The sequence below is a fragment of the Cervus canadensis genome, chromosome 4 (genome assembly GCF_019320065.1).
Source record: "Cervus canadensis isolate Bull #8, Minnesota chromosome 4, ASM1932006v1, whole genome shotgun sequence".
Lineage (NCBI taxonomy): Eukaryota > Metazoa > Chordata > Mammalia > Artiodactyla > Cervidae > Cervus > Cervus canadensis.
In genome coordinates, this window is record NC_057389.1 from 47,233,663 (window position 1) to 47,258,600 (window position 24,938).

A 24,938-nucleotide genomic window follows, 5' to 3' on the forward strand; every position below is an offset into this window, starting at 1 on the left:
GTGGCCTTTTGTGTCTGGTTTATTTCACTTATCATGATTTTTTAAAATATATATCATGATAATTTAATGGCATTATTAAAGTGTATACCATCCAAATTTAAACACTTAGCATCTAATCTCAGTTTCACTTGAAATAGATAAGTGAATTTTATTTACATATCAATACTTTTCACTCTTTGATGATTTAAAACAGAATTTTCTAAAATAAATTTTGTCAAACTGTCTCTTTAGATGTTTGGTCAAATTCACTTAGCATGATGCTTTCAAAATTAATTTTGTGGCATGAATCAGTACTTCATTCCTTTTTTTATTTTATTTTTTTTTTTTTACAAATCCACACTTTCATTTATTTTCAAGAAGTTTAAATCCTCGAAGGGTACAGCATCACACGGGTTCTGTGTCCAATGGCCTCAGCAGGAAGGTTGCTTCGGAATTTGGCGCGAGCCATGCCGCTGTCTCCGTGAGCTCGAGTTGTCTTCCCCAGGTTACTCTGGTTCTGTTAGGTTTCCCCCCAGGAGTTACTGTGTTGTTCTTTGCTTTGTACACATAAGCACATCTCTTGCCTAGATAGAATTCAGTTTCATCTCGAGCATATACACCTTCAATTTTCAGGAGAGCAGTGTGTTCCCTTTGGTTCCGTAGACCCCATTTATAGCCAGCAAAAATGGCCTTGGACCACAGCCTTCCAGACATATTTGTCGTTTTAGAAGTCCCGTTCCTGGCAGGCCTCCACAGGGTCCAAGATGGCTGAAAGAGACATTCCTTTTTTCTAAAAAAAAATAAGACTTGTATTGAGACATTAATTCTTCTTTATGGCTAAATAATGTTCCATTGTATGGATATACCACATTTTGTTTACTCATCAGTTGATGAATATTTGGGTTGTTTTTGCTTTGGGGCTATTATGAATAATGGTGCTCTGACCATTTGTGTATAAGTTTTTCTATACATACATGCTTTAATCTCTCTTGTGTAGATATCCAGGGGTGAAATTACTGGATCATATGTAACTCCGTATTTAACTTCTTGAGAAATTGCCAAATTGTTTTCCAAAGTAGCTGCACCATAGTACATTCCTGCCAGCAATATCTGAGTTCCAATTCCTTCACATCCTTGTCAACACTTGTAATTATTTGTCTTTTTGATTACAGTCATTGTAGTGAATGTGAAGTGGTACCTCACTGTGGCCTCAATCTGCATTTCCCTAATGACTAATGATGTGGAGCATCTTTTCATGTGCTTATTGACCTTAAATTTGCTGAAAATGTAAACATACACACAAAAGACATAAAGATTAATAAAACAAATATGGTTTACAAGCCACAGATAGTGAGAAATAAAACCATGCCAACAGTTAAACCTCCCCTGGGTACCTTTCCCAGACCCTCTTCCTTCCCTCCCTGTAGAGGCCTCCACTGTCATGAATTTGAATGACATAATCTGAGCATTAGGAAGCAGAAGGGTGGAATGGTTAAAATCAAGAGATGGATGCATGATTCTGGGCAAACATGTAGCCTCTCAAAACCTCAGTGTCTCTATCTGTAAATGGAGATAATAAAACAGCCCTCAAAAGGTCACTGTAAAGATTAAATGAAACATAGCATCCAAAATGATTAGCACAGTGCCAGCTCAAAGGAAGGCTGGGTAAGTGCTGGCAAATAGTACCATAGCCTTAGAACCAGGGACTCAGGTTCATAAAATGCTTGCATTAGCAGACAGCAGAGAGAACACTGAATCCAACTTTCCTCTCCTGGCTCGAAGATGACATAACTGAGGCCCTGAGAGAAGGAAAGGAATTTGTCTAAGTTCACAAAAGGGGGGCAGCCCCTTTATGTACCCACTCATCTACAGGTGAGAGGGGAGACAAAAAGAATTTTTGTCTTTTTTTTGCTTCAAAGTGATTTCCTGTCTAGGGAGTGAACATTTGCCTGTTTCTTGAAACCTCCGAAGAGCCTTATGAATCCACAGGTCTGCCCAGAAACAAGTGACGAGGGCCCTGGGCAGCCAATGGAAACATGCTGGCCTTTTCACCTGCCTCAGGGGGCTCCCCCTACTCATCCTGTCCCATTAAAGGCAACTTGCTGAAGTGGGGGTATTTCCAGCTTTGTGGCTTTCACTTCCACTTCTACAGGTGGGCGGAGTGGCCTCCTGTGGACGAATCAGATTCCTCCTCAGCCCCAACTTCAAGAGGTGAGCAGGGGGCTCAGCATTCCAGATACGCAGGCAGCAGCAGCAGCAGCAGGAGTGGGGAAGACCAGAGGTCAGAAGCATGGAAGACCAGCGTGACCTCATCTCCAACCATGAGCAGCTGCCCATGCTGAGCCAGCGCCCTGGAGCCCAGGAGAGGTATGTGTGAGCAGTAGGAAAGAGCAGCCAAATCTTGGACTGCACAGACGTACGTGCACAGGCGCCTCAGAAGGAGCACTAGACCAGGAGTCAGATGAGGCATGAACTTAGGCTCTGACTCCAACACTAACTGGGTGATCTGGGGCAAGTCTCTGGCCGTCTGGCTTCAGTTCTCCCTCTTGTAAAATGAGGGAGTTCCTCTAGGGCAGGGGTTTAACTTTCTTTGCATCCCATACTTCTCTTCTGAAAATCAGAGAGCTCTGTACTCTTTTCCTATACTTTCCCACAGTATCAGGAGCTTCCCAGAGTCCCTTGAAGCTGGGCCATGAGTCCTAGATTAGAAATTTTGAAAATATTATGGATCCTAGATGGAGAAGCAGATTTTCTAAAAGAGAATGGCAGAAGCAGCTCATCATAGAGGAGTTTCCTCCTAGTTGTCCTAAGTTGGTATATGTGTTTATATCAAGGGAATTATAGTTGCAGGTGTCTGTAGAGTAGATGAAGATGTTTGCTATCACAGGAGGGAATGAGAGATATTAGAGGAGGGTCAAAAAGGGAGAGGTGGGGGGCTCTGGCTAAATTTCTAGAAGGGGCTGTGGGTTGATGTGTGTGGTGCCCTGCCCATGCCCCTCTCCCTTGCAGCAAGGGGCTAGCGCAGCCATCCAGAGGACCCTTTCCCAGATCCTTATCCATCTGTTTCCCTGAAAAAAAATGGGGAATGGTTAGAATACAGCTACCCCAATGTCCCTGCATGCCCCCCCTAATAATTTGCATATTACAGGGACTTGTTGTGACGTCAGCAGTTGCCAGGCAGAAAGGGGTTTGGGAGAGACTCTCAGAGATGTCATGAGGAACTGCATACTGTGGGACATGTAACGAGATAGACCATTAGTGCCTGGCCTGTGAAAACCCTGGGAAATCCCATGGCTAGGAGGCCCAGCTCTTGTGAGGGCTGGATTCTGGTTGAGGTTCTGCAACTGTCGTGTATGACTTGTATAAATCACAGTTTCTCTCTGGGTCTCAGTAGTAGCAGCAGCAATAATAATGACAGTGATTATGATAATAGTTCCTATTCACTGTATACTTGTTGCCAATCCTCAGTCCCTGTTAGATATTAGTATGATTAGTTTTGTGGTGGGCATATAACTAAATGATAACCTCAATCATAATTCTTTTACTAACTCTTTAAGTTGTGTACTTTTATTATTCCCATTTTTACTTAAGAGAAAATTGAGACTTATATTAACAAGTGAGTCACCCAAGTTATTGCAGCTAGTGAACCCTGGAGCCAGAATTTGAACCCAGGACTAGTCTGATATTAAAATTTGAGTTTGTCTACCATCTGACCCCCTTCTAGAGGGACAATTTGCATGGAGGGGAAATGGGTCCCCTCTGAGCATAGGCCACCCAGTGAGTTGCAGAGCCAGCGTGGGCTCAGTGAGCAGAAAGGGTGCCCCCTTGTCAAATCCTTGTCTGGTTTTCCCTCAGTTCAATCACTGCTTCTAAAAACTGTCCTGGTCTGTTTTGGACCCTTTTGTGAACACTTCTGCCTGGCAACACTTGTACCATGATTCCTCCTAGTTCTGGTTGGCTCCTGACTTTGGCCAATTGTTTATTCAAGAAAGAGGCATTAGAAAGGAGGAAGTGACAAGAGTTGGCACTCATCCAGAACCAGGAGACAGGCCATCAAGATGCATAAAGAGGAAGGAAACCAGATGCTAAAGTTAATTATTAACTCCCTTGAGATTATGCTCAGTGTTACAGACTGCTAACTAGGCGCCAGGTACGGAGTCAAGAGCTTTATCCTGATCTCATTTTATATAACAATCCTTTGAGTAGATATTTTTACCTCAAGTTACTAAGAGAGGTTGAGTGACTTGCCCCTGTTCCCTGAGCTAAGGGAATGACAGAACCAGGATTACAATCCAGGTTACAAGGTCTTATCTTTATTACTACTCTCTAGATTCTTAGACCTTATGAGAAACTGAGGTTCAGAGAATAGACGGTGGGAGGCACAGCTGGGACTCAACTTGGGTGTGGGGTTGCTGAAGACGTGAGGCTATAGAGCTTGAACTCAGGAAGACCCAAGCTTGGGTGGACTTTTCACCACTTCAGAGGCCAGGCCGCCCCTCTTCCTTGGGAAGGCCAAAAAGTAGGATTTGTTTTCCTCTCCTGTCTGGTTTTCTCCTTTTCTCCACACAGGACTTTTACATTCTGTTTTCAGAGTAATAATCCCCTGGACTGGGCCTTGGTCCAGAAATCACAGAGGATTGGCGAGCAGAGAGGCAATGAGAATGAGCCATGTTTGTGATGTCATGAATTACTAGGCAGCAGGGTCTTCCTGGGGTTTCCTCAGCTGTCCTTGCTGGTTCCCTCGAGAAGACAAGGCCCTTGTTCTTGGCTCTTCCCCACACAGGGGCAGCTCCAGGATTTCTACCTGGGAGGGCTATAGGGGCAGCAATGGCTGAAGGTAGGGGGTTGGGGGAATATCATCAAGCTGTAAGTTCATAGGCACTTATTTGTGCTTAAAGCGTGTGTTTGTTAGGGGAAGCTGAGGGCAAGGGCTGGAACTGGGGGTGCACATTCCCCCATTCCCAGCCAGTCCCCGGGGCAGCCACCTCGGTGGACTCTCCTCTGACCTATGTCCCCCTCCTCTCCCCCACAGCAAGTGCAGTCGTGGAGCCCTGTACACAGGCTTTTCCGTCCTGGTGGCTCTGCTCCTGGCTGGCCAGGCCACCACTGCCTACTTCCTGTACCAGCAGCAGGGCCGGCTGGACAGGCTGACGGTCACCTCCCAGAACCTGCAGCTGGAGAGCCTGCGCATGAAGCTTCCCAAGCGTGCGTGCCCTGCCTCTGTCCCGACAACACCCCCTGCCCCTCACCTCAGAGAACCCTCATTCCTGCCCCAGCTGGGCCCACTGGCCTTGCCCTCTGGTCTGGAATTGCAGCCCCTCATCTGGGTCTGGGCTCTCGGTCCCCGGGTCTGAGTACCCTCTTCCCTGGGCACTGGGGCCACATTCAGGCTGTGCCTTCTACCCCCGCAGCTGCCAAGCCTTTGAGCCAGATGCGGATGGCCACTCCCATGCTGATGCGGGCGCTGCCCATGGCAGGCCCGGAGGTAAGGCCAACCCCAGGGCAGTAGGAGAGGGAAGCTTACCCCGCCTGGATGGAGGGCAAGTGCCAAGGGGCAGGGGAGGATGCTGGCCCAGGAAAAGTGCAGCTGGAGAGGGGGTCCTGGCTGTTTGGGGGAGGAACAGGAATTCCAGGGGTGAGGGAGGAAAGAGCCTCTTGGGGCCCTCTCTGGGAGGAAGGCCCAGCCCTCCACAAATTATAAAGTGCTTCTCATTTCCCAGAGCATCTCACAGTCCCTCCTATTTTTAGAGCCCTTGATATATAGATGATGTTTCTGTTCACAAAACTATCTCCTGTCCACAAAGCCTTGGGCAGGAAAGTTTATGCAGAGTAGAACAGAATATTGAGGCGGGAAGACAACCTGCTCAAGCTCTCACAGTGGGAGGTGGTAGAGGTGGACTTGTTGAACATCTAGGAATCCAGACTCTCACCCAGACTCCAGCTGCTGGCTCTGCTCTGGGCCCCACCCCCAGGGGCCAGTGCTGGGAACTCCTCCTTCCTTCCTTCCTTCCACAGCCCATGAAGAACGCCACCAAGTACGGCAACATGACCCAGGACCACGTGATGCGCCTGCTCTTGGTGAGGGAGCCCAGCCAGGCAGCCCTCACCTCCCACCCCATCCCCACAGGCCCTTGACTGGGGCTGTGCTCCAAGACCTGCACCAGGCCTGGCTCACAGCAGATTCGTGAAGGGACACAAATGTGGCCCTTAACCTTCTATGAACTTTGGCCCCACTGCTCCCCACTTTTTTGTGTTTGAGATGGAGAAACTAAGGCCCAGAGTCTGGAAGTGACTTGCTGAAGATGTCTGTTTTAATCCTTCCCAAATTTTTACTGCATGTCTACTCAGCACCAGGCACTGTGCAAGGCTCTGGAGCCACAGTGGGGAGCAGTCAGATCAGTTCCTAGTCCATGAAGATCGCAGGCTAGCATGGGAGACAGACAAGTGACCAGGTGATGAGGGATGTACAGGGGGCTTTGAGAGAAAAAGAGGCCGAAGATCTGACCTAGATGGGGCGGGAGGGTTGGATGAAGTCAAGGATTCCCTCTGAAGGAGGTGAGACCTGGAAGATGAGTAAGAGTCTGCAAGGATCAGAAGACTGAGGGCTGTTGGTAGAACTGGGCCTGGGTCTCCCGACTCCCAGCCCCGGGGTGTTGTAGCTGGTCCCCTGGATTACTGTAACACGTCCTCTTCCCCATTAGCTCCAGTGTGCTGAGGTCTGGACTCCATACCTCAGAACCAAAGATCAGGGCAACATGAGCTGTACATTAAACCTTGCCTGCCTGGAAGCTTTTTAACCTTCCTTCTTGCCTTGCTACCCTGCAGAAGGCGGACCCCCTGAAGGTGTACCCACAGCTGAAGGGGAGCCTGCCAGAAAACCTGAAACACCTTAAAGACACCATGGACGGCTTGGACTGGAAGGTCAGCAGCTTTTCCTGCACTGGTACCCTGCCTCCCTGTCTACAGCAGCCCTGGGACAAGGGGCGTGAGCAAGGAAGCCTTCTTAGGAAGCTGGAGGCGGCTTCCCAGCACTTAGGAAGCTCCCACCATGGGAGAATGCTTGGACTCGAGGAACCACCTTGACCAAACCCTGTGGGGTGTCTAAGGGGGAACCAGGTCCCCACTGGCTCTTCATGTCTCTGTCCCCAGGGGCACAGTCAGTAGGGTGGGAGTGGGCTACTAAGCCTGACCCTCTGCCTTTATCCCCATTAGCTCTTTGAGAGCTGGCTGCATCAGTGGCTCTTGTTTGAAATGAGCAAGAACTCGCTGGAGGAGAAGCCCTTTGAGGTTCCACCAAAAGGTAAAGGGAATGTGAATCTTGGGGAGGCGGGGTTTCTGGGAGCTCGCTCAGGGATAGGGCCTTGAGTGCTCCCTGATCCAAGCACAGGGCTCTCCCAGCCTCTCAGCTCTCACTCCTGTTTCTCCTGCCTGTTCTTCTGGGCTTGGCTGCCCCTAGCCCCCATCCTGTCCCTTCAGGAGGTGACCTCCCTTGTGGAGGATGGAACTGCACAAGGAGGCCTGGAGCAAAAACCACCTAAAACATCTCAGGAGTCATAGCAATGACCTTCCCCACTCAGCGCTGCATCCTGCAGGCTCCCATGATAGGGTTGGGCTCATGATTCCCACCCTTCCAAGGGACCTCTCCCAGGTCACACAGCCATGGCTGCTAGATAAGAGGGCCTTGGGGGTTCTTCCATCTCATAGGCAACGTGTACCAGGGTTTTCAGCCTGAAAGCGTTTATGGGTGCTCTGTTCTCATCCTGGAGCTAATTGGCTATGTGACTTTGGGCAAGTCTCTTTCCTCTGGGCTTCAGTTTCAGAAGTGGAAGATCAATCTGGAACCCCAGGATTCTCCATCATGGATTCATAGAGGGCACCTTGCATGTTATCTTGATCAACTCCCAGCTAATGTTCAAATCCTCTCTATAACAGCCTCATCACCTGGTAACCCCCATTTCTACTTGGATACCCCCAGGAATGTGAGCTCAGACTTAGCAAGGCGTCTACTGCTTTTCTCTAGAAATCAGAATCATAGGTGCAACTCTAAACTCTAATAGGCACTGAGTGTCAGAAGAAATCATCATGTTCTGGGATGAATTAGCATCACAGCCATTCACTTCCTCTCTGATCCTGGACCTTGTTGGTCCAGGCCTCAGTTTTTCCATCTGTGCAATGGGTAGAGCAGGTGCAGCCACTTGGACAGAAGGCATTAGGCACACAACAGTGGTACGTGGACCTCTGGTTCTGCTGAGACCCCAGCCCAGAGCCTGCTCACTCACTGTGTTCACCATGCCTGTCGCTTCAGTACTGACCCAGTGCCAGGAAGAGGTCAGCCGCATCCCTGCCATCCACCCGGGCGTGTTCAAGCCCAACTGCGACGAGAACGGCAACTATATGCCGCTCCAGTGCTATGGGAGCATCGGCTACTGCTGGTGCGTCTTCCCCAACGGCACCGAGGTCCCCCACACCAGGAGCCGCGGGCGCCATAACTGCAGTGGTAAGCAGTGGCCACTATGCCAGGAGCAGGAAGGATCAGAAAGGCTGAGGGGCAGGACGTCCCTACTGGCACACCATGGGCTAGGATATGCAAGGTGCCAACTCGGGGAGCAGCCACTCAGCCATGCATCCACCCACCTGTGCATTCCTTATTTATTTGTGTACTATTATTTCTCTCCTTATGTCTACACTCATCTACTTAATTCGTTTGTCCTCCAACCCTTCCACTCTACCCATCCACGCATGCATCCAGGGTCCTCCAGATCCACCCATCTGATTTCATCACCCCCTCCTTGGCCTCGCTCATTCAGTGCCCCCGTCACATCTCATTGCCGCTTGCAGCCATCCAACAAGCATCCTTCCATTCACATCTGTTCTACCAAGCACCAGGCTTGTGGCAAAGTTGGGCAGAGCTAGCCCACCCAGGCTCCTTGCCAGTGGGTGCAGTAGGCTGGACTGCAACTAACAAGTGGGCTCTCTGCTCCTTTGCAGACCCAATGGAGATGGAGTATCCATCATCCGGGCTGGGGCTGTAAGCAGGATTTCAGTCAGGTAAGCACGCTTGCAGGGCATCTGGTCTCCAGCAGCTTATCCGCAGAGGGGCCAACTCGCTCGTGGATGATGACCCCAGGCCATTCTCCAGTTTCCTTCTCACAGAGGAGGACCAGGGCTGGGGATTTCCGGGGCCATGGCGGTCAATTCTTGTATCCAAGCAGGAGGCAGTGGAGGGTGAAGGGCCCTCGACTGCTCTGAGGCCACAGGATGCTGGGAGGGGGCAGGGACAAGTGACTCCAGCACTAACCTGCTGCTTCCCTCCTTGCAGTCGCCCCGTGAGCTCAGCAGACGCAGATGCCAGCACCCAGACAGCCCTGCAAGACCACAGCTTCCCTCCCTGCCCCAGCCCCTCTCCTTCCATTACGCACCCTTCCCCTTGCCGTCTCCCACCCTGCACCTCATTCTATGAGACTCTGCCTCTCCATCATCTTGGACACAACAATCATATCAGAACAGCATAGATCAGCGGCACACTTGCTGCCCAAACTCCCATCCACTAGCAGGGACACACGGCCCAGGGACATGGACCATGAGTGAGGCTGACCCCCACTGCTGACACCATAGCAGGCTGACACGGAACTCCAAGACCGAGGCCCACGGAAGTGGTTGGCAGGTGCAGGGAGAAGGGACGGCACTGTCCCAAGTCCCAGGATGGACAAATCTGCTGTCCCCTCCCCTCCAGGCCTCGGCTTTCCAGCCCTTTAACTGGGGGCATGAGCCACCCCTTCCCTCTCCCCAGCATCATACACCCAAGAAGAACCAGCCTCCCCAAACTGCAGCCCCTCCCCTCACTTTCTGCCATCCCCCAGTTCCCTCTGCACAGCCAAGCTTGTCATCAGCCCTCCGGCCATGGCTCCTGTGAGAATAAAAGGTAGTGAGTAGAACACTCCTGGCTCTCAGCTGTTCTGTTGGGCGTGGTCTGTCTACCCCAAGGGGGTGAACTGAAGACGTTGAATCCTGTGGTCGACGAGGCAGGTCACAGCCTGGGGAGCCCACACACAGATGCCGGGCTGGGGTGCTGCAGTGTTTGGACACAGACCACTTGTCCATGTTTCATACAAAGGAATACTTTACTTGCAAGAAGTAGAAACAGGCTCTTGCCCGTAATTCTTTAAGCACCAGCTCTTCTGGGCCCAGCTTCTCCTGTCCCCGTTTTCATGTCTATACTAAGAACAGTACAAGTGTAATGACAGATGGCAACAACGCAGGCCCTTGTGTCGGGACCACCCGGGAGTGGGGGCTGTGGAACTGGGGGCCAACGTCCTACTTAAGGGGTGGCCGCTGTGTGGCCCCAGTCGCTTGTTGCTGGGAGGAACACAGGCCCCTGTGGTCACATTTCTGGACTTTCCAAGAGGAGCCCTAAATGAAAAAGTTTATTGAAATCTCCCCATTTCTATGTCTGAAGATTTGCTAGGGGTCAAAGGAACCCAACAGGACAATGCTCTGCAGCCTCTGTTCTAGCCAACACACTTAGGGGAAGAGACGCGACCTGGGAGGGAGTCCCTGCCCAGGGGCCCCCAGTTAAGGGTACAGTTGACTGTCACCCTGACTCTCCCAGACGCCCCAAGCTCAGTGCTGTTTCTGCACGGACTCTCGCTGTCTCTAGCAGAAGGCTAAAAGCCTTGGACCGCCATGACCAGAGGTGCTTCACGCTGCTCTGGGCCCAGGGAAGTGGGCCACCCCCATCACCGCCATCACAAACTCCTGTGGATGTCACCCTGACACATGTTTTGTGTACCTCCACTTCTTGCCTTCATCACAGCAGAACCTTTGTAGATTAGCCTGACCATGCCCAAGCTCCCCCTTAGCTTAGATGCCACCTCCTCCAGGAAGCCTTCCCCACCCCATCAGGGCCCTTCACTAAGTCTCCGCCTTTGGCAAACAGGGTGTCACTCACCACAGTATCCCAGAGTCTTGATACACCATCAAGAATAAATCTTGAGCATATGAGGTCTGTTCATCTCCCAGTGTCAGTCAGACTCTCCCTTCCAAGAAACAATCAATTGCAGAGCATTTGCCCAGAGGCACTGGGAACTTGCACCTTTCCTTCAAGTCTTTTATTTTTTGAGTTCTTACAAAAAAAACATACAAACAAAACAGGAAAAAACTGACAAAAGGAGGACAGAGCCTCAGCATCAGCCAGAGACCAGGGCATGAAGGAGCCGCAGACTGGGCCTCACTGGATCTATATAGCAGAGGCAGAAAGTCCTGAGGCCTTGGGGCATGTTGGGGCTGAGAAGGGAGGGGCAGGTCACTTAAAAAAATATATATATACTGTACACGTCCATCCATCCGAGGCATCCTGCGTTGGAGAGAATTCAGTGAGCAGAGGTCATGGGGCCAGGCAGGCTTCTTCTTCCTTGGACCAGCCTCCCTGCAGGGCTTGCTGGTTTGGCCAGCATGGACACCGCAGCTGGCCATCGTCTTCTGGGGAGGGAGGGGAAGTTAAAAATTCAATTCCCACCCTCGGTGGGCAGAGGGAAGAGGCATGGGGCTGGCCACCACTTGGCTAAGAAATCCCTGGGAGAAGGAGATATAATAAGACTTCCCCAACTTTTTCTCCACCAAGGAGAACAAAATCAAATCAAAAGTTCTCCCCATGCAGGAGAGGAGCATTAACTAACCCCGGTGGATACCTGGTGGTGCTGACTGTGTCCCAGGAACTGGGACGAGGGCTTCAGAGCTTAGCTTCACTGAAGCCTCACCACCTGCCCAGGCCTGTATCACCCCTGTTTACAGCAGACTGGGGCTTACTCAGCTGGGCGGAGCACTCCACCCCTTCACCACCACCTGGGAAGCACAGAGTCATCAGAATGGCTTGCTTTGAGCAAAACATGTTCCTTCCCATGAGGAAAGGCCCTCGAATTACAAAATTAGAAAGAAAAGGAGTGACAGTGGCGAAGGAGACTGAGCTGTCCCCGACCTCGAGCCTTATCCTCGCGCACAAGGAGGAAGCATGCCAGTGCGCCCCTCCCCCACCACATCCCAGCACTGCTCCGAGCAGCTCAGTGGTGGTCACTGTCCAGACTCTCCTGGGTCATTCTGACTCTGCAGCTCTGGTTCCCGGCATCACCCACTGCCCTTGGGGAATTGAACCTTCTTTCTCCAAAACCCCTTCCCCTCAGGCCTACCCACGAGGCCCAGTCTCGCTCCTGAGCACCACGGCAGATGCTGGAGCTGACCTCCCGCCCTCCCCAGCGAGCAGATGGTCAGCAGGGGTTCCCAGGTCAGGAGTGTACCTGCCGCCTGGTGTCCCTCAGACAGTCTGCTCTGCCGTCTTCTTCTGTGAAGAGAGAAGCAGGAGAGGCTCTTGTACCTGAAGTGTCTCTCCACCCACGCCACCCTCACCAGGAGGGGCTATGACAGTTCCTTCCTGAGGCTCCGTGGCTCCCCCAGAACAGATACTGGGGATACAGAGATCCTGAGGGTGCAGAGGGTGCCCCCTGCGCCCTGGAGGATGGAGCCCAGGACTTGGCAGCAGCAGACGCTCTGATTTTCTGACCACGGCTGTGGCCCTGCTGGCCATGGTGAGAACCACATCAGCGTATGAGGAGCTGAGGGTCCCTGGTCAGGCGATCAGCCCTTAACATGGATAAGGCAGACCGTTAGTGTTTCTGCCGTGGGGATACCCCGCCAGCTGGGGCACACACACCCAAGGGAACCTTTTCTCTCACCCAAAAACCTGCAACAGCCTAGCTGATCTCCTGGCCCCAGGGGGGCTTCTCTTTTTTTCACTCGTCATAATAGCCTCCTACCTCACAGGCAAGATAGGGCCACTCCATGGCCCCCACATGCACAGACCTTGGGCCTCTCAGGGTGGCCGCCACCTCCGAGCTCTTCTCTACTGTCTCACAATACACAAGCCCCCGTTCGGGACTCTGAGAATGGTAGGGGCACAGGGACTGGGTCTGGCTCACATTCACCCGGGGACTGGGTCTGGGTCCCCTTTTCCAGCCCAAGACTCCTTGGGACTCACTCTACCTTTCTCTTCTTTTTCTTCTGTGATGGTGAGCCAGGGTCTTTGGTTGAGGCCTTTTTTGCTTTCTTCTTCTTTTCCTTTTTCTCCTTGTCTTTCTTTTCTAAGGGAAGAAAGTAAAATTGCTACACAACAGATGTTAATCTTAAGGGTTGGGTCAAAGTGGGCAGACACAGAGCATGTCTCCAGGGTCCCTAGAGCTCGCTCCTCTCCATGCCCCACACCCTGAAGGGCCATCGAAGCACAAGTCTTATGATTTCTGCCCCCATGGAAGCCCTGGACTGTTACCATTTTAACTCACTTTGTAAAATTTCTACACACTGATTTTAAAAAGACACTTTCAACCTGTAAAATGGGAATGAGTGATCACCCATCAGACAGGGCTGGGGTGGGGGTTAAACGTGGCCTGGCTGCACAAGGACTCCAGCACAAAATGCAGCAAGGGGCGGCTGCTATCCAGGAGCCTGGACCCCAGGAGCCTGGGCTGCCAGTGCATGTGGCTGTGGCCGCCATGAGGGAGTGCAGGGCTCTGCGAGCAGAACACGCCCTGGAGCTGTGAGCGCCATCCTGGTGGTGGTGGCCCCGCTGCTCTAGCACCTGGTTCTGGCTTTGCCCATCCTGCTCCCAAGACGGACAAGACATTCTCCGCTCTCTCTGTGCTGGCTGAGGGCCGCTCGCACGAGTGGGGACTGACAGCCCTCAGCAGGACTGGGGAAGTGCGCTCTGGGCTGCAGCGGGCACTTACTCTTGTCGGATTTCTTCTTCTCTTTCTTGATCTTAAGGTTGCCGTGGTCTCCCCCGTCACCCTTCGGGGTCCCCAGCTCCCCTACTGGCTTCTCCTTGGCCCCTTGAGAGCCGGGAGACTCCTTCTCCTTCTTCTCCTTGACATCACCACCTGCTCTGTCCTTCTTGGATTTACCCTTGACAGTCCTGGGGGCCTTTTCTGAGGAGACCACCTGCTCTCCGCCATCTGTGGCTGCCAGCTGCTTCTTTTTCTTGCTCTTGGGGGCCTTGGGGGTTGTCTGGTCTTCGGACAGCTTCCGCTTATGGCCCAGGCGGCCCTTCCGGCTGCCTTCCTTGGCGGTGTCCACGGCCTTCTTCCTCTCCTGCTCCAGCAGCTCCGTCAGCACCTTCGCCACTGAGGCCTGCACCTGCGCCTCGCTCAGGGGCCAGGGCTCGCTCAGGAGGCGCTGGGTGATGTTGTTCTGCAGCGCCAGCATGGAGGCTGGGGGACTCCCAGGCCCCTTCCCGGGCTTCTGAGGTGTGGCACCAGCTTCTTTTTTGCCTATGGAGAGAGGACCCGGGGTCATGGACCTGAGAGAATTGGGGACTAGACCTCTGGTGGCATGAAAGCCAAGGGGGTCCAGCACAGACCTGACCTTCTCTGATGTGGTACAGATGGGACCATGGGAACCCGCCGGATCTCCTGCTCACACCTCTCTGCCTGCTTCTAACTTAGAGCTCTTTTCATGTCTCCTCACACTGAAAACTCAAGTTCAGGTTGGGGATGGAAATTAACTCCAGAATGTTAACTGAAGGGCTTGTAGTATTAGTTGCTCAGTCGTGTCCAACTCTTTGAGACCCCACGGACTGTAGCCCACCAGGCTCCTCTGTCCGAGGAGTTCTCCAGGCAAGAATACTGGCGTGGGTTGCCATTTCCTTTTCCAAAAGGGCCTGTAATCTGCCAACAAATCAAAGAATCTATGGGACAGGATAGACGGTACCTTCCAGTCAGGAGCCCAGGGCAGGGAGACAGGATGCCTGGGCCCTGGGTCTGAAAACCAAACTCAGTTCTCTGTTTATAAAATGAGGCACTGGATGAACACTGAATCCCCTCACTGTTCTAAACCACAGATGCATAAAAAAAAGCCAAGGTCATGTAGCCATCCAACTTATGCCCACTTGTACCCTGTGGGCCTGCAGCCCTCCGCGGTCAGGGGTCCAGGTGGCTTGGCCTGGGGGTGGGGGGTGCAGAGAACGTGCACATGGTGGCTGACTAAGCAGGTTTACTGCCTGCCAGAGCGACTTCTGCTGCAGCCTTTGTTTAGAATTTTCCACGCCTCTGCTCTCCTTTGATAATTGTGTGCTGACTACACGTGTGAAAAAAACCTTCCACAGCCCCCTCTAAAATGTCTCCTTGTCACACCCGCCTCTCACAAAGAGAAGAACACTGGGGAAGAAAATGAGCAATGACTCCTCTTGCTGACCCAGCACTGGGCAAGCCGCAGCTAGAGGCCCCAGGACTGGGAGCTGAGCATCTGTCCCGGCACTGCCCCAACTTCACAGGTCCCTTTGGGGTCTCACAGCATAAGAGTGGCGACACCCTGGGCTCTGGGAGGGGCTGGTAGCTTGGCCCTGCTCCATGTGGGGAGGATAAAGCTTTTCCCTGCAGGGTGCAGTGGGACCTGCAGCAGCTCTGGCTCCAGAGCCCCGGGGGGCCGGGGAGGTGGGCAGAGGGAGGCCCACTTTAGTCCTCTGGTGCTTCGTGGCAAGAACAGGAGTCAGCTAGAGAAGGGAGCCAAGGAGAACAAAGGGTGCCTCAGCAACCCACTTCTCTGCCTCCTGTCTACCACACACCCTAGAATGCCAAGGCCAGGGAACCTCGAGAGCTGTCCCAGGCAGACCCTCTGAGACACCTGTTCCAGAGTGCTGGCACAGTCAGCAGTGGCTGATACCCTAGGCCAGGTGACCTGAGCACTCAAGTCTGCCCTCCAAATACCACGTGACTTTCTCCACATGTGCCATTTCCTGTATGTGACACCAGTGGATCCATCAACCCCTGCCCTATGTGGTTAAGGTACCGAGGTCCAGAGTCGCCATGGGCTTCTCTGAGGCTTCAAAGCACGTCAGTCCTTTGCCTGGGGTCTTCACCATGTGCAGGAGACTTCTTCAAACGTGACCCCATCTTCTGTCTGAGCTATCCCAAGTACCTACACCCTGTACCAGGAGCCCACTTATTAGGAAGAAAAGTCAACAGGAACAGCTAGAGAGCGCCAAGGCCTAGCCTGTAAGTCAAGGTGCACTTCCTCTAAGGTAGGGATCAGCCTACAAGGTGCACCAGCATCCCACAGGGCTGGATAACCCCACCTCCGGGCAGCCCTAGACTACAGGAGCCAGACTCTAGGGTACAGGCCCCTGCACTTTTGACGAGCACCTCCAGGCCTGATGTAGCAGTACTAGACCTCACTTGGGGAGGCCCTGCTGGCAGACAGGACCATGTTGGTGGGACTGCTCCTAAGGGAAGCAAAGGGGCTCCTTGCCTTGTTCTTCTACATCCTGCTGTGTCCTTCCTGCGGCCCTCGACTCACCTGTTTTAGGGGACATGGTGCCTGCTGCTTGCTGGGGCTCCACTTCCTGCTTGCCCTCTGGGGCATCTCTGGTGGCCGGAGCAGAGGAAACAGAGGGGCTGGCATCTGGTTTGGGAGTGGCCTTTGAAGTCTTGGAACCGGCTGGAGTCAGCCCAGGAGTCACAAAACCTGACAGGAGAGACTGAAGAAGCCCAGCGTGAAGAAGCCCAGCAGTGCACGGCCCACAGAGGAGACCAGCCCCGGGACCCTCAGGCCAGCTAGGCGGTGGGCATATCAGCCCTGTGTGCGTACCTCCGGCACTACTATATTAATACATATTTTAAACGGGCGCACTTAAAAAGGAAACTTATTGCTGATGCAAACGGAAAAGCACTAGCACTTGCCACATACAGATGATAACCTTAAAAGAAATCCCATCTGTTATCTGTTAGAGAATGTTTTTATCTGGAAAACACCTAAAATCAAGGTAAAGCCTTTCTATAGACTCCAAGAGTCTGCTTCTCACAGTTTTATGCTGAAGTGGGACCTCAGGAGAGGAGCCAGGCAGACAGGACCCTGCCCAGGGCCCCTGGAAAGAGGACGGGCCTGGTCCCAGACCCATGACCCAGGGCATGGTCTCAGCCTACAACTGCATGGTGGGTGAGAGCCTGGCCTGGGACTCCCACCTCAAGGCTCCCGAGACTGCCAGCCCCTCCCCTTGCAGTTACCTGGGAAGGTGCCACCACCTCGTCGTCACTGGACTCTGGTGTGGTTTCTTCCACCAAGGTCTCCCTCCTGGAGGGGGCTGGGCCTACAGGAGAAGCACAGGTAACTGTTGGAAACCCCAGGTTCCCTCTGCCCGCTGGACAGGCCAGAGCGCTCCGGGAACAGGAGGGCCCCAAGGTGGCCTGGTCCCTATTGACACGCCTCACCCTCTGATCTAAGGCATCATCTGCCCCTCATTGCTCCCTTCCATGGTCTATTGCTATACACGGCATTTCCAGTGAGACACTTGCATGCCCAAACCTTCTAATCCCCAAGAGAGGTATGGTCCTGGGACTCTGGGGATCAGTTAGGGAAGCCTGATCCCAAAAGGTTTGGCGTGGCCAAACAGTCAAATAAAAAGATTTTTCATGTTGTGTGGACCAATTTGGTCACAGGGCTGTGCAGCTGGGTAAACTGAGGTCCTGTGTGAGATGCCTAGGTCAAAGTCACAGAACATGGGCAGATGCAGAGCAGAGACCTGAGCCCAGAGCTCCACCAGGCCCGCCAGCATTCCCCTCCCAGGAGCCTCACCTGGCCTGTGGGCTGACGGGGCCGCCTGGGACCCCTCGGCATCGTCCTCGCTCCCTGAAGAGCTGCTGTTGCTGTCATCCGAGGGCGCGGGGGCCTTGGCTGTGGGGTTCCCCGAGGGAGTGGCTGTGGCCCGCTGCGCTGCAGGAACCTCAGGCTTTCTGAGCTTGTTGGCCATTCTGGCCGGGGTAGGGGTGCTCTGGGGACTCGCCGTAGAGAGTGTTCCCACAGCACTGTCAGTCTGATTCGGGGACAGGAGAGAGGGTGGAAAGGGAAAATTAGAGGAAATAAGATCTGGTGCTTACTGAATATCTCAGTGAAGGGCCAGGTGCCACCAGAGGCTCCGCACACAAGCCCCATTTAATTCTCCCACCACTCTCTAGGATGGGCAGTGGGAGACTCCCTGGCAGTGATTAGGACTCCAGGATTTCACTGCCAAGGGCCTGGGTTCAATCCCTGGTTGGGGAACTAAAATCCCTCAAAAAAAATGTTTTGGTGGGGGGCATGCACAGTAGAAGCCTAGGAAGGTAAATGCATATGCTGAGGTCATGGGGTAGTTAAATGCTGGCGCTGGGACTGGGGTCCCTGCCTGCACCTGCCTTCTACCTCCTGTGTCTCTGAACACTATAGCCTCTGGGGTGAGGCCTGGCCCCCAGCTCCCCAGCTCACCCCACTTGAAGACGGGGTCTTGGCAGCAGGAGGCTGGGCCTCACTGGCTTTCTGGGCAAGAACCTTCAGGGCAGCCTGTGTTAGCGGGAGGTTCCTCTTGGTCACCTGTGAAAGGCAAAGGTGAGGAGCTAGCCTGGCTCCATGCAGACAGGACCCTGCCCAGGGCCCCCAGAAAGAGGACCGGCCCAGACACATGACCCAGGAGCTGGCCTCAGCCTAACACTGCATGGGTGGGTGAGAGCCTGGCCTGGGCTCCTAGGTTCTTGGCATGCCATCTAGGCCACACCCTGGTCACATCCTGCCTGGCTGGGGCGGGAGGGGACCCATAGCTGCCAGAGGAACGTGGAGGTGGAGTGGAGGGCTGAGGGGTGGTTGAAGGGGTACTGCCACTGACTGGGCAGAAAATAAGCTAATTGTATCATTCTCAGAGGATCCACAGACAGCTCCCAGCCCAGGGGAGGGAAGGGGCTCAGGCCCCCCTGGAGGCCCTACCACTGAGTCTGAGCCTCTAGACTAGTGGCTGCAACAGACTCAACAGGCTCCCTGGTGCCGCTCCTGTTTCCCACGCCTGCCAGCAGCCAAGGAGAGAACGGAACGAGAACTGGGTGTGATCCCTGGCTAAAATCTCCAGGCCCCCTTCAGCCCTCACCATGGGCCGTGAGGCCTGGCCCCTCTGCCCGTTACCCCACCTTCTCCCAGCTCTCACACCCCCAAGTGCTTCCCTAGAGGCTTCTGTGCCTGGGTTTCCCTGCCTGGAGGGCTCCCCAGCTTGCCCAGACCTGGCTGCTTCTCTGGCCCCAGCGTTGGCTCCTCTGGGAGGCCACCCCGGCCTATCATTTCTAAGGCAAGTCATCCCACTGTTCCTTGCTTACATCAATACTACTCCCTTCAAAGCACCCACCAGTTGGTGAGCACTTTAACTCTTGGTCTCCTTGCTTAATGGCTGTCCCCTGCCTTGGGAATTCCATTGAGGGCAGGGCCCCTCCCTGTCTTCTTCCTGCCGTACCCCTAGTTCCCAGCATGGACAGATGCTCAGCACCATCTGCTGGCTGAAAGGCCAAATGGATGCAGGTTGGTGGGTGCAGTGACCACAACCCAGCCACCCACTCAGCAACCATGCTCCCAGGAAGCTCTTTTGGGTCGGAGGTTGTGATGAGCCCCAATGAATGGAGGTGCCCAAGTTCTGCTTCAGCCTCTCCAGCTCTTGCTCCTGCCATCTCAGGAAAAACGGGGGCGGGTGCAAGGGCTTGGGAAAGCAAACGGCTATGGCCCCACAAGCAATGGGCCCCAAAAACAATGAACGAGGATCCAGGAGCCCTGGGTTCCGACCCTGCCTGATTCTGGACACGTCTCAACCCTCTTGCTGAGGGCGTGGCGCTCAGTTCCATCGTTTGAACAGCGAGCCATCAACTCTCCCTTGCTTGGTTTTTAGGTTCCAGCAAGGACCAGAGAAATAAAAATGCACTGAAAATAGTGAAGGCTCGGAAGAACACTACTGGTCACTATGATGAACATTAACAAAGGGCAACTTTTGTTCACAGCAAACCGTGAGAGAAAAATCAAACCTAAAGCCTGATATTGTTGGAGAAGCTGCTAGAGTCGTGTTGGTTCTGCCCAGGGAGCCACGTGCCAGAGGATGCTTCCTGACCTTCAGGGACACGGATCAGGGTTATGGCCAGGCCAGGAAAGGCCCTGGCTTCCACGGGGTAGGTGAGAGCAACTACAGTGCCACCCAGCAACCCTGAGGGGAAATGGTGTTGAGGAGGGGACCCCTCAGCCCACTGGCCCGTCAGCAACCCCTTGTCCACCAGGTACCTGAGTGGCTGAAGCCTCCTGTTTCTTGCCTTCAGACCCCCGACTTGTGTCCTCACTGCTGGGGGCCCCCACCACACTGGCCCTGAGGGCCGCCTTTGGGGGGGCCGTGGGCACAGTCACCACGCTGGTCCTAGTGGCTGAGATGGAGGGGGAAGGGGTATGTCAGGGCAGAGAAGCCCTGTGGCCTCCACCAAGCAGCAAAACCCGCTCTATCAGCCCATCCTGGGAAACTCGTGTGGTGCCCAGGGCCCATGTGGTAGAAGCCCCTTAAGCCCCCTCCCAAGCCTTCCAGGCAGGAGTGGCCACTGTCTCCATGTTTTATAAGGAGATGAGACAGCAGCTGTGGGCAACACCCCAGGCCTCTTCCTCAGCTCCTCCCCACCTGCAGTCCCCCTCACTGGCTAAGCCGCTCCTCCTGAATGACAGGCAGAGCACTGGAGCCAAACACGACTCTGCGCATTTAAAACCCTCTCTCTTAGAAAAGCCTTGGTCATGTGCAGAGGCTCAGTCACATGTGTTCACTGCAGCACTGTTTGTAACAGCCCAACACCCCAAATAAAACCCTTAGCTTCCTCCAACTCGACACTGACTGAAAAAACTGCAGGATTCCCAGGTGACCACTCAGTAGCCAGCGGGGATCACGCTGTAACTACGGAACATCACAACATGTCAAGATTACTGAGCATATGTACAGTATGGTCTCACTAAAAATACACAGTGAACCTTTGGTTTTTGTAAAGTTAATAGCTGTAAAATGTTAACAGTGATTATTTTGGACAGTGGGATTACAAGTGATGCTTTTTCTTTTGTGCTAATCTGCATTTCTTAATAAACCCGATAAGATCAGGTATTAATATCCTCATCAAAAAGTGTTCTGGTAACAACAACAATAATGATTACCCATTTTCTTGCTATCACTGTGGGAATCACAGATTGTCAAAAGTCAAAGAAAGTCCAGATCTGGTCCTGTCTCCAGAAATTCCTCCCTACACCTCTCTGTTTAGGGATTACTTGATCTCCTTTACATGCCACCAGGAATGGGAGGCTCACTACCCTGCAGCTCTCTCCAAGTTCAGTCAGCCAGCTGTTACAAGGCTCCTTCTGAACTACAAACCTGGTCAGTGCAGCTTCCAGTCTCTAGTCTGGGTTCTACCTTTTGGAGCCCGCACAGAGAAGCCCTAGCACAGTTATTGCTCAAGCCAGATCCTCATGGGGATGAGCCAACATAGGGTCGAAACCTTGCCCTAAGCCCCTCCAGAACAACTACTTGCTGACACTCAGCCAGTGTCTTCTCCCTTTGGCACCTCAATGGATGTGTGCACAGGCCTGGCAGCTGCAGCCAGGAAGTCAGCCCTGCAGGGTGGCCCGTGCTCACCAGGAGTCAGGCACTGTGTAGCGGGGATCACATCCTCATCCTCGCTCTCAGAGGAGCTCCTGGCTGTGCTCTCCGAGGCCTGAGCCTTCCTCGGGGTGCCTGTAGCCTGTGCTTGGGCGGGGGTAGCAGCTGGGCCAGCTGGACTACGATTAGGGTCGACAAAAATCAGAGGGGTTTTAATCACCTTGAAAAACAAAAACAAAACACACCCCCCCAGTGATTAACAGCTTGGCCAGGGGAAAGGGAAGGTAGGTAGGGGAGGGTGTTACAAGGCAAGGGTTCCAGAGAGCTCCCAGACTCTGCCAACTCACTCCCAGCCCAGGCACCCACCAAGACCCTGCACAGCATCTCAGAGCTCACAGGAGCCCACCCGACCCTCAGAGGAACCCCTGAGATCAGCAGTATCAGCTCCATCACACAGATGGGAAAACCACAAGTCCTGAGAGTGGGGAGAGAGTTGCCCAAGGTCACACAGCCTAACTGAAGCCGAGTCAGGCCCAGAATGTGGAGGTCAGCCTCCTTCCTCTCGCTGACTTCAGAGACACACACCTGCTGTGCGGGGCGTTCTGAGCAATGCCCCGTCAGCTGCCTGACGGTTCGCCCAGGGGGCTGTTCACAGTCTAGTTGCCCCCATGCCCAAGACTCGGATGCTGCCAGGATGCAGGAATGTGGCCAGGATATGCAGCAACCCAAACTACACAGGCCCAGGATCTTCAACAGGTAAACTGCTCAGGGAAAACCAACTAAGACCAAAGGGACCCAATGTAGCCGGTGGCTTTTATCTAGATTCCTATTTGACCAGATACAGAAAACGTCATTAGGCAACCGGGGAAATGGGGACGCTGACTAGGTGGGCCAACTTTTTAGTGATTGTGCTTTTAAAAAAAAAAAAAAAAGGAGGAATCTAGTGGTGTTGGGGAAGAGAGTGAAGATGTGGATGAACCAAGACTGGTCACAAGTCCAGAGCTACCAAAGCTGGGATGGTGACTGGCGACTCTACACTGTTCTAGCTTGGGGCATGCTCTGCATTTTCCAGTAAGACACTGGAAAAAAAGAGAAAAAAGTAACACTCCCTGTGGACTCTTGGCGGACGTCTGGGAACCGCAGCGCCAGTGAACGTGCCCACCGCATAGAAGGACACCTGGGGAGCCTACGTTCCACTCCCCAGAGGTCAGGTCTGGTCTGAGTTCTGCCCCCACCCCGACCCCACAGGGAGACAGAGGGCAGCAGGAGAGCAGGAGGGAGCTGCCCATGGCCATGGTCTGGAACCCAGGTCTCTGCCACCCCACTGGGACTGACTCCGCATCCTCCAGGTTGCTGCAGGAAAGGCAACATGAAATGGAAAGCAGAAAGGGGCCCGCCCGAGGGGGAAGCTCTGCTGGGCCCGGGCCCTGCCTACCCCTGCCAAACAGCCTCCCCCACAGCCGCTCTGATCTGCCACTTCCAGAGACTTCCTTCCCACGTGATGAAAGAGAGAAGGATGGAAGTGGGAGAAGGCTTTCAGTTGAGGGAGGGGGGATCTATATATATGTGAGAAGACAGAGGAACAGATTGTCGGGGAGAAGAGAGGCAGAGAACCCACTGAGGCAAACAATAGCGTCTGGGATATTAAAAGCAGCTCCTCGGCAGAAGCCTCCACCCTGCTCTACCTGCCCACGCTGCCGGCCCCGCCTCTGAGCTGGGGGTGGGGGTGGGGGGCCCACGGAGCCCTGGATGGGAGAGAGGGTTCAAAGGGGGTACGTGGAACACACTTCTGACCCCATCTCTGCCACGACCTCGCTGTGTGGCCCAGCCCCTGAGATTCGTGAGCCTCATTCTCCCACCTGCTGGAAGGGCTCTTAGTAATCCAGTCTGGGCTCTCTCACCAAAGAGCTTCTGGTCTGCTTCGCAAACCACAAAGCACGATACACATGGGGTGACAAGGACCTTCTTTCTGGGGTGGGTCAGGAAAAGACTCACTGAAGTGGAAGCAGCCTGAACACCTGGCTGGACCCCCACTCTGCCCCTGTAGGTGCTGGGCAGTGAGGGCGCAGAGGGAACACACAGGGTCCCTTTCTACTGCAGGGGTCAGTGCCTGTAGGACCAAGCCCAGTGGCCTTCTAGAAGTCACAGCTGAGTGCACCACAAGAGTGCCCTCGTTCAGGCCATGGCGGGGGTGGGGGGCAGACTGGCCTAGCCTGCTGACCCCGGGGACAAGGCACACAAACACGGGGGACCCAAGCCATGGGAGGCAGCACTTCTGAGGCCTCGCCCAGGACTGTCTGGAGTGGTCACACATCCTAGGCCCACACCTGAGGGAGCTGAAAAATCCCACTCCTGGGCATGTGGCCCAGAGCCTCCATGGTTCACCAGCCCTCAGGGAGTCTCACCCCAGGGGTTGAGAGGGCCAGTGGCCTCACACAGGGTAACCAGCAAACTGGTGTCAGAGCCAGGGCTGGAAGCTGGTTCTCCAGGCACCAGACAGGAACTCTTAGGATCAACCATGCTAGACCTTAGATCTCTGATTTAACACCTTAGCTTCAGCTTCTTAGAGGTCTCTTATTTCTCTCCAACTCAACCTGAAACTCTAAAGGCAGGGTCTTGCCTGTTAAATTTGGTACCTACCCTAGGCCTGGCACAGACTCTGGCCTGGGATTAATGCCTGCACAACAAGGCTGAGCCGCGCAGGGACCATCCCCTGATCTGTCTTTGAGAGCAAAGGGGTAAGCCCAACCCCTGCAGCGGCGGAGACTGAGGCACAGTGAGGGGACCTGGGAATGGACCCACAGCCCCTCTCTGCCTCCCAGCCTGGGGCTCTGCCCACCACCCTGGTATCAATCCCTTACTCTCAGTGATGGGCTAATAATAAAAACAGTGAAACTCATCAGTAGAGAAGTGCTTGATAAATGCATAATAATGATAATAATCATAATTAGAGAGCTGGGGATTAAGGAGCTAAAAAACCCCAAAGTTGGGAGGAGGCTGCAGCTCCCCCAGGCTGTGCCGTCTTCCCTGAATCCTTCCGGGGGATGCACAAAGTGCTGACTGTTTTTTCTTTTTCTTTGCTAACAGGGACTCCAAAACCTTGAGGACTAACGTACCAATTAAATGGTTCAGTTTAAGCATGATGTTCATTTTAATTGTGTTAGTCCACCCCCGCAGAGAAGGGCAAAGCGGCCCCCTCCCTCCCAGCTGTTTAGATCCTGCACACAGAAGGAGGCAGGCTCCAAAAGGCTCCTTGGAGAGCCCGAGGGCAGGGCCCGAGCCCCGCTGTCTTCCTGCCACAGGGAGGGGAGTGTCAGGGCAGGGCCAGGGAGCGAGCAGAGTATGGGCAGCCTGGGTTCTGACGCCAGGTCTGTCCCCTTATGACAACCATGTGACGCCAGGGCAGCTTATCCAACTTCTCTGGACTTATTCATTCCTTCCTCCTCAAAATGGTAATAAAAAGAAGCACCTTTCCTCATAGGGCTGGTCTGGGGATTAAACAGAAAAATGAAAATGGGGACTAGCATAG

The 24,938-nt window shown here is 53.6% G+C and overlaps 2 protein-coding genes and 1 pseudogene across 9 annotated transcripts in view; 1 reads left to right on the forward strand and 2 right to left on the reverse strand.

Moving 5' to 3' along the window:
• Positions 1-346: 346 nt before the first annotated feature.
• Positions 347-11,004, reverse strand: LOC122439703 (annotated as a pseudogene).
• On the forward strand, positions 2,074-9,916 carry CD74 (CD74 molecule). Its single transcript, XM_043464970.1, has 9 exons — positions 2,074-2,346; positions 5,012-5,184; positions 5,391-5,464; positions 5,995-6,057; positions 6,805-6,900; positions 7,192-7,279; positions 8,285-8,476; positions 8,968-9,027; positions 9,299-9,916. The coding sequence occupies exons 1-8, from the start codon at positions 2,270-2,272 to the stop codon at positions 9,009-9,011; spliced, it is 807 nt and encodes a 268-aa protein (XP_043320905.1). The 5' UTR covers positions 2,074-2,269; the 3' UTR covers positions 9,012-9,027; positions 9,299-9,916.
• A 68-nt stretch (positions 11,005-11,072) lies between the features above and the next one.
• Positions 11,073-24,938, reverse strand: part of TCOF1 (treacle ribosome biogenesis factor 1) — a 38,126-nt gene continuing 24,260 nt past the window's right edge. The window contains exons 18-27 of one of the 8 annotated variants that reach the window (XM_043464964.1): positions 21,446-21,629; positions 20,071-20,207; positions 18,256-18,360; positions 17,590-17,827; positions 17,022-17,104; positions 16,315-16,495; positions 13,752-14,291; positions 13,012-13,109; positions 12,270-12,313; positions 11,073-11,454 (exon numbers count right to left, since the gene is read on the reverse strand). In XM_043464964.1, coding sequence (XP_043320899.1) covers positions 12,287-12,313; positions 13,012-13,109; positions 13,752-14,291; positions 16,315-16,495; positions 17,022-17,104; positions 17,590-17,827; positions 18,256-18,360; positions 20,071-20,207; positions 21,446-21,629 — 1,593 coding nt within the window. In that variant the 3' untranslated portion in view covers positions 11,073-11,454; positions 12,270-12,286. Of the gene's footprint in view, positions 11,458-12,269; positions 12,314-13,011; positions 13,110-13,751; positions 14,292-16,314; positions 16,496-17,021; positions 17,105-17,589; positions 17,828-18,255; positions 18,361-20,070; positions 20,208-21,445; positions 21,630-24,938 lie in introns of those variants that run through there. The other 7 variants (XM_043464963.1, XM_043464965.1, XM_043464966.1 and 4 more) reach the window with 7 other exon arrangements.

Coding starts and splice junctions, on each gene's coding strand:
- CD74 (XM_043464970.1), top strand. CDS start 2,270: ATGGAAGACCAGCGTGACCTCATCTCCAACCATGAGCAGCTGCCCATG. Junction 6,058..6,804: donor ACGTGATGCGCCTGCTCTTG/GTGAGGGAGCCC, acceptor GCTACCCTGCAG/AAGGCGGACCCCCTGAAGGT. Junction 8,477..8,967: donor CGGGCGCCATAACTGCAGTG/GTAAGCAGTGGC, acceptor GCTCCTTTGCAG/ACCCAATGGAGATGGAGTAT.